The 7825-nt window shown below is 40.8% G+C and overlaps 2 protein-coding genes across 6 annotated transcripts; one reads left to right on the top strand and one right to left on the bottom strand.

The window, feature by feature from the left end:
• The first annotated feature begins 783 nt into the window (after window positions 1–783).
• Window positions 784–1842, top strand: insb (insensible). Of its 2 annotated transcripts, none has more exons than NM_001299602.1 (1): window positions 784–1842. In NM_001299602.1, exon 1 carries the CDS (start codon window positions 1090–1092, stop codon window positions 1618–1620), a length of 531 nt encoding a protein of 176 aa, NP_001286531.1. In that variant the 5' UTR covers window positions 784–1089; the 3' UTR covers window positions 1621–1842. The 2 variants fall into 2 exon arrangements, with proteins under 2 accessions (NP_001286531.1, NP_611216.1); NM_137372.4 differs by having other exon boundaries at window positions 989–1842.
• An 84-nt stretch (window positions 1843–1926) lies between these two features.
• On the bottom strand, window positions 1927–7432 carry qkr54B (quaking related 54B). Of its 4 annotated transcripts, none has more exons than NM_001274121.1 (9): window positions 7339–7432; window positions 6170–6479; window positions 5990–6114; window positions 5433–5884; window positions 5261–5362; window positions 4981–5201; window positions 4622–4920; window positions 4247–4563; window positions 1927–3969 (listed from the first exon to the last, which is right to left on the bottom strand). In NM_001274121.1, the coding sequence occupies exons 2-9, from the start codon at window positions 6444–6446 to the stop codon at window positions 3909–3911; spliced, it is 1854 nt and encodes a 617-aa protein (NP_001261050.1). In that variant the 5' UTR covers window positions 6447–6479; window positions 7339–7432; the 3' UTR covers window positions 1927–3908. The 4 variants fall into 4 exon arrangements, with proteins under 4 accessions (NP_001261050.1, NP_725680.2, NP_725679.1 ...); NM_166231.3 differs by having other exon boundaries at window positions 2408–3969; NM_166230.3 differs by having other exon boundaries at window positions 3699–3969; window positions 6170–6489.
• Window positions 7433–7825: the final 393 nt, after the last annotated feature.

Below are 7825 nucleotides of genomic sequence, written 5' to 3'. Positions count from 1 at the left end.
ATATTCGTAAAGAAGCATCGTGATCAAAGTTCAAGTGATCAAAGTTCACAAACAAAATTTTAGGTAGCTTATTGGTAGAATACAATGCTTAACGGATACGTTAAATATTACCTAAATAGCTTAACTGTCTAACCTGAATAACTTATTCTTTAAGTGCGTCAGCAGTGCACGTTTTGCCAAGAAAAGCAATTTAAGCAATTACATATATCGGTCGTTGTTCGCTAAAACCAGATCGAAACTCATTTGAAATCAACTGAATTAAAAGTCCAGATTCGTTTATTTGTAGCAATTAAGTTAATTCGTCATTAAATTGACAACTTATACATTCAAAAAAAATTCATGAAAATTTATACGCTCAAAACTTGATTACCCAAGATTGTAAGGTATTGATAATTTATTTATGTCTGCTTTAAAATGTAAAAAAAAGAAAATTTGATTAAAATGCTTTATTTTCGCACACACCCTTCAATGCAACCCTATTAAAAAAAAGGACATAGGAAGGTAACTTGGGAATCGGCTATGCCGCACCGAAAGGAAACGGACACGGGACAACAACAACTGAAAGGTCGGAAAGGACGAGCAGGGCGCGCCTGTGATCCCGGGGGGATGGGGTGCAGGACGGATGCACGGAGGAAGGGAGGATATTCGGAGCGCGGCTGCTGCAGCGGCAGAGAAAGAGAGAGAGAGAGAGAGATAGAGAGAGAGAGAGAGAGAGGTAGAGAGAGAGGCAGCGCCAGCTGAGGGTTGCAATATCCTGCTGCTGCCGTTCAGGCTGTGGCCTGTAGCCAGTATCCTGTTGCCCTCCCGCTTCAGCTGCCGCAACTCAAACAGCTGCAACAATTTTTTTTTTTTTGGTTGCCGATGGATTGTTGTTTTTAATTTCCTTGGCGCGGCACATCCCCTAATGCCACTATCTCTGGTCCCTGCCGCATTTTGGGGTTGGAGTCGGCAGTTGCCAGTTGGTCGCCGGGGTGCAGTTGGTCGCAGCTCAGTCGTGGCGATCGCCAGGTGAACGAAGGTTGTGTCGCGCAGGAGCGAGTTGGAAAACCAAACGATTGCAGCTTAAGTCTAGTAGATCATCCTCTAAGCATGTCGGGCAAACTGATCATGAAGCGCAAGCGAGCCAGCCAGGAGGAGCAGCAGCAGGCGCAGGAGCAACGTGTCCAGCCGCAGGAACAGCAACAGGAGCAGCAACCGACTGAAGCGGTTCCGGAGAAACGCCATCGTCCTCTAACTCCACCAGCAGAAGAGCCAGGGCAGAATTGCCCCAACCCGCCAGATGCCCCCAATCGAATCCTTCTGGAAGCGCTGCAAAAAATAATGGAGCTGCAAGCGGAGCTGGATGCCTTTGAGCAGGATCTAAACGATCGAGATGGCTATGCGGCTGCCGGAGCTGAAGCGGAGGATGTTGAGGAAAGTGACGAGGATGCCGAGGTGGCGGCCCAGTTTGCGCCACCGACGCCAGCCCAAAGGAGTCAGGCGGAGGCACTGGGTTTTGCCATGTGTGCCAGAGAAACATTGCTGTTTCTGCAGAGCGAGGGAATACCCACGGAGTCGCCACTCTACCAGACTCTCCTTGGGAAATTGGTTGGGCAAAGCGATGGACTTCTGCACGCCTGAGAGCAAACCGGAGGGCAGGAACTCCTCCTCATTCTAGTCACTTTGCTGCGATCTCATTGCAAGTAAAACGAGAGAGAGAAACCAAGGGTTGCGAACTTTCCGGGGGTGGAAATTATGCAACACAGGGATCTGGGTATTCCTAAGCTATTTACTCTAGTCAATTATTGTAAAGCAATATAAAACACATAAGCAACAACGAAATAAATTATGTATATTGAAAGTAAAACATAAAGGAAGAGGTTTTAATTAAGATTGGGGGGTTCCATCCTAGCTGGGAATAAAAAAACACTCTACTACATCGATTTTCGATACATTTTAAATATATTTATTTATTCATTTAGTTATTACTTGTGTTATTTAATTTTACATATAATAATTAATGAGAATAACTCAATCGCCATATATTATTTCTTTGAATTCATTTTGTAGGTATGTATATCATATAAGTGTATATATTCTTATTGTTGTTAGGGCGGGGTGTTTTTGTTGTTCGGTTATTTCATTAACTTGGTATCATAAATTATCTGGGGGCTTGGGGAATCGCCCTAAAGTAGCATTTGTTATAATTTCATATTAGTTATCTGTATAATTTGTAACAACGATAATTATTTGTAATAAATGGTTGTAATTCCTTTGTATTATCTGTATTACTGATATTTCATTAAAACTAGATTTTAATTGTTTTTAACAATTTAACGTTTCACATGGTTGTATGTAAGTAAATGTTTCTTAAGGTTTTTGGACAAGATATCGTTTTATTCATCTTCTTATTCGAATTCGAGTATATGTTTATTTCATTGCGTTAGCAATGCCAACTTTATTCGCTCGATACTCAAATTAGGTTACATAAATATTAAAAATGATAATATCTATAAATTGGCATTTCAATTGGTAATTTCAGACCGGGAAGGGATCCGTCCATTGCCATCCACTCCCTCCGAATCCCTTCCTACAAACATTTGGCACACTCTCTTGGTTCTACTTAAGCTCTACAGAGAATTCTCATTAATCTAAAAACTAACTAAAGTGAGAAAACAGGAAACGAAATTTTGAGTTTTGGCAACGGATCAAATTGTCGATTACGAGTTATGTTTAGTTTTGTTACTTTTGTTAGTTCAGTGTATAATTAATGGAGACAACTGGACAAAGCAGACGACTCATTTTTGAACAATTGAGGAAACGAAATTTTGGGTTAATTACTTTGCTTTATCCAGCGTCATGGGTTAAATGTGTTAAGTACATTGAATTACATTGTTATTACGTTAATTTTGTATTGAGTTACATTGTTGGTTTAGTTAGAACTTTATATTCGTGTATAAGTAAATGGAGTATTTGTTATTCATACGCTTACGCTTGCGTTTAAGTATTCTTTTTTACTCTGTTATTGTTTTCGTATCTGGTGTTTTAATAAAGTAATCATTTGCAGCACTATCCACTTATGGACATTGTTTCACAATAAACTTGTATATATTTTGTAATTTGTTAGTTATTTGTAGTTCTTTAGTATTCGATATATTAATTCTGAATGCTCGAGTATTAGATAATTTTTGTTAGGGTTATTCTGTTACCTTTCGTGTCAACATGGGGTTAGTCGATCTCTGTTAATTATGTAAATATTAGAATTTGTAAGTGTATATATATATATTCTTTATCTGTATCGTTAGTTTTGTTAAATATATGCATATATAAATAAAATTATGGTTTAAGTGTGCCCTCTGTATTTATTATTATATTCTATTAAGTTAATTAATCTCATAGATTCTGTCTCTACCGACCGTCAGTCGGGTCCTTCTTTCCCTATACATAGCTTTGTCTTGCTGTATCAACTGGATTCGCTCTGTATCATCTGTACGCCAGACTATCCCAGCTCAACTTTGAGCTGAGCCGTGTGCTTAACTACTGATCACTCCCGACCGAATACAGCTCCCACTAATCATTCAGGCTCTTTAGTATCTTTAAGATGGTTTGTAAATAGAGATAAAAAACTGGACACAGTTTCGTCTGTGTTTTATAGCCAACGCGAAAGTATGGTTTTCGATTTGTTGATCCAGCCTCATCATCATTAAACGTTAATCCTTGCACGCAAAAATATATGTATAAATATATTTGTTATGTATATGTTTTGTATGTGGTATATATCGTAAAGTTCATTTTGTCCATTTTGTAAATACTCCTCCTACGCCTTCCTCTAATCTTATGAACTCAAGTGTACAAAGTTTCTGTGATGTTCATGTTGATGTGATTTTTCGATTTGCTTGTTCTGCTTGTAGTTCTTGTATCTGTTGGGTTCAGAAAAACTGCACGGGCAAGAACGGAAATGTGCCAATATGTAGCGAAGGATTAGCAGGTCTGTAAGAGAATGTTAATTTGGATTTAGAGAGATGTTCTTGTCTTTGATTTGCGGTGTATAATCGAAAGGGTTTTTTTTGCGTTTTCGGATCAATGCAAATCAATACGGGAACTTTGACGGATAAGCGGAGAGGTATATGTATGTTAGAAGCAAGCAAGCGGATTCACATAAAGCCCGTGTATTCATTTGCATTGTCCAAAGACATCGATTTAGTGTGGGTTGTGTGCAAGGACGAAGGAGTTCTCTTCTGCGTTCGATAATATCGCATTTCAATACCTTACTAAGAGCATATTGGGCACTGAAGCGGTTGTGGTGGTGTTGTTGCTGTGGTTTTTACTGCCTAATGTGTGATTGTTGATATTGTTGCTGTTGGCACTCTTTTGGCCATCCATTGGACCAAGTCGATAGGAGGATATAAATGAAACGTCGTTGGAGTTTTTCTCACCGACTGGGTGAAAGTTGCTATTGCAATTATTGTGGCTACTGGTGTTAATCATATTGCTGGCCCGGCTGCCATTGCTGCTGTTGTTGTTGTGGCCTGATAGCTGCGGTGGGAGATTTGGTTGCGACTGTTGGAGTTGTTGCTGATTTACCTAAAAGATAGTTGGGATTATTTTTATGGATCAGTCTGTTTATCAGTTGGGTACTCACCTTGGAACTGCCGTTGGAATTGTAGTAGTAGTTGGGATTTATGTTCTTGCCATTTTGGCACTCACTTGCTCCGTGATTTGGCAAAAAGTTGTTGCTGCTATTGGGTTGGGATTTCATGGTCAAATTTTGGGTGGTTGCCGCCGGGTTTGTACCTCGACCTCCGCTGGCACTACTAGGGTCCAGCAAATTTCACCTGTTAACATGGCTGCGATTGTGATTGGAACTGAGACCAGAGCCGCCGATGGCATTTGATTGAGAAGCGCCGCCAGTGCCCAGACCTACACCTCCGCCGCCGCCAGCTGAAGAGATGACTCGAAAAGTAACATACTGTCTGTAGAGGTAACCACTCCGTAACTCACCAGAATAGCCGGGTGAATGCTGATAGTATTCTCGTCTTCCATAATCCGGCTCGTAGTCGGAGCTTTCGTAGTGCCCACCCCGACCACCGCCACCGCTGATGCCGCCCACTCCGCCCAGAATGTTAGCTGGCGGTCCATGGGGTCCATGTCCATGAGTGCCATAGGAGTAGCTATCGTACGACTGGTGGGGATCATAACCAAGTCCGTCGTCATAGCCCCGACTGCAAAATGTGTTTGTTAAGTATGAATCCTTGATAATATCTATATCTAAGTAACATACCCATAGGTTTCGTCCATGGCCGTCCTGGCTTTTTCCAATATGGACATCACTTTCTGCTTCGGAGCCAGAACATTTTTACTAAAAGATGACGGCTGTGAGCTCCTAAAAAGGGTTAACGAAAGATACAAGTTAGGTACGTTTTTGACGCTAAATCTAGAAAAATATAATTCACCTATAGCTGTGATGCGGCGTGTTCTTGACCCCTCCAATCGGGTTGATTGAGCCGCCACCCAAGACATTGTTGCCTCCCTGCATGTGAGACGTCTTCTTATAGCCACTCTTGGCATTATCGTTGTCATTGAGGCTAGTGCTGTCCATCAGCTCGCGCAGCTGCTCCTGTCGGATAATGTCGTTACTGTCTGGGATCAAATACTTTCTCAGCTCGGCCATGGCGTAGGCGATTCGGGCGTAGGCTTCTGCGGGCGGCGCTATTGTCGATATCTCAACATGCAGATCGCTGTTGAGGTGAGCGTACTTGGGATCCTTGGAGCTGCGCAATTCCTCTTCTTTGACTCGATCGCGCATAGAGTTGCGGCCCAGGACGGTCATCTTGCAAAGGGTCTCCTCCTGAAGGCGGCGAAGGGAGTTGCCCTTGGGCCCCAGCAGTTTTCCAACGAAGTTGAACTGAATAATAAAAGATTAGCGGTCATGAAATGCGCCAGTCATAAAAATTGTACTCAATTTGAATTGGTTACAATTACTAGGTAAGCTAATCAGTGTGAAATTCACCTTGGGATGTTCTCTAATGGGAACTAAAACACGTTGCGAGATCCGCAGCGGCTTCTCTCTATAGATATCGGCATACTTTTGCTCTCTGGAAGGAATCCTTCCTGTGGTCTGGACCTTTTCTATCTCTAAAACAAGACAAGAGTAATAAGATAATGCTTAGAAATGATTAGAATTACTTACCGCCTTCCAGCAGTTTCTCGGCAATGGGAAACTTCCTGTCCATTCGATTTCTTTCCGCCATACAATCGCGTATGTACTCATTGGCTTTCTCGTTTATTTGGACATTGCCGCCGGGATCTCCTCCATGATGGCCGTGATCGTGGGCGGAAGCGTCGCCATTGTGGGCGCCACCTGGTGCTCCAATAGATCCACCAGGCTTGCGAGGCTTGCCGCCAAAATCGTTGTCATCGTCGTTGAAAGCGGAAAAGTCACCGTTGCCGTCGTACTTCTCGGTCATGATTGTTTCGACCGTTTCCCTAGGAGCTGCGGTCTATAGGAAACTAATGATATAATGTCTTACATCTAAATACATACATCTTCTAAACACATATTATAAAATTTTCAATTTGTAATAAGATTATTCTTTAAGGACATAAAGCTTTTTTGGATACTGTAAGAAAAAGGATTGCTATTTCTTGAAACTATACGTATTTTGGAGATACCCGATCAATCAAGGATTTCAATAGTATTCTATCTGTATTACGAGATTACTAAAGTCCTTAGGTTTTTTAAGAAAACACTCTTTTTAATTTTTGTAAACTATCCTAGTTTCAGTGGATGAGTTTTCAAGGAATTTCAATATGCAATTATATTATTATTAGCGAAAATGTAATTATTTATCGTAATCAATTAGGCGGCGAACCACTAACAACGCTTTTACCAACACACTCCCGCGCCACACACACACACGTACAGTCCCACGCACACACACACACACATACACACAGTCACAGGCATTGGGCAAAAACAACCACCGTGCAAAATTGAGCGAATGGGAAAATCAAATTGTTGCCGTAGTTCCGCACACAAGAGCTTTGGTTTAGCAGAACCGGTAAAAAGGATATTATCCTTTAAGATTCAGTATTAACAAAAATAGCGCCTGATTTTAGACAGTTTTCCCCTGCAACTGCTGGGTGTCCAACTGGTGCCCTCCGCACGCGTCCCGCGACCCATGCTGCACTTTCACTTTTCAGTGGGACGCAGTTTTTCACCTATTTTTTTTTCTGTATTTGCAAATTGCATCGAGCGCTTTCTGTTGCTTCTGATGCTTTTCTGCAACTGGACTTTCCAGTGCTTGCTCAACAAACAAACCCTTTTCAAGTTTGCCGTTAGTTTAAAAAGTTAATTACCGCTGTTAAATGGCCCTTTCGATTATTGCTCTTAATTTAAAAGGTTGCGAAAAAACTGCAATTGAATTCGCGAAAAAAACAATTGTGGAAGTGTGACCGCGGATCGAAAGCTCAAAAAAGCCCAATTCGCAAAAATGCCATTGTCTTCGGCGGTTAGTACAGTAAGCACTGAATAATCAGAAATTATTTGGGATATGAAAGGGTAGTAGTTTTAATTTATGTTTATTTTCTTTATTGCTTACATTATATTAATTATTACAGAATTATTTATTTACCGTATAAAAAATGAAATTTACAAAAATTTAACTTCAATGATTGCAATAAAATTAAAACTAGTGAATGCAAAACAGCAGTATCATTATTATTACAAAGAGAATGAAGTGTAATATTTTCTTGTATATGAATTTCTTTATTAACTAAAAATTTATTTGAAAGCAAAAACCCAATAAGAACAATGCCAATAAGAATTTAGCTGATAAGAGACCCA

The sequence above is a fragment of the Drosophila melanogaster genome, chromosome 2R (genome assembly GCF_000001215.4).
Source record: "Drosophila melanogaster chromosome 2R".
NCBI lineage: Eukaryota > Metazoa > Arthropoda > Insecta > Diptera > Drosophilidae > Drosophila > Drosophila melanogaster.
Note: the sequence above shows the minus strand (reverse complement) of the source record. Positions and strands in the feature narration are given on the sequence as shown.

Coding starts and splice junctions, on each gene's coding strand:
- insb (NM_001299602.1), top strand. CDS start 1,090: ATGTCGGGCAAACTGATCATGAAGCGCAAGCGAGCCAGCCAGGAGGAG.
- qkr54B (NM_166231.3), bottom strand. CDS start 6,446: ATGACCGAGAAGTACGACGGCAACGGTGACTTTTCCGCTTTCAACGAC. Junction 5,202..5,260: donor GCCATGGACGAAACCTATGG/GTATGTTACTTA, acceptor CACATTTTGCAG/TCGGGGCTATGACGACGGAC. Junction 4,921..4,980: donor GCATTCACCCGGCTATTCTG/GTGAGTTACGGA, acceptor TCATCTCTTCAG/CTGGCGGCGGCGGAGGTGTA.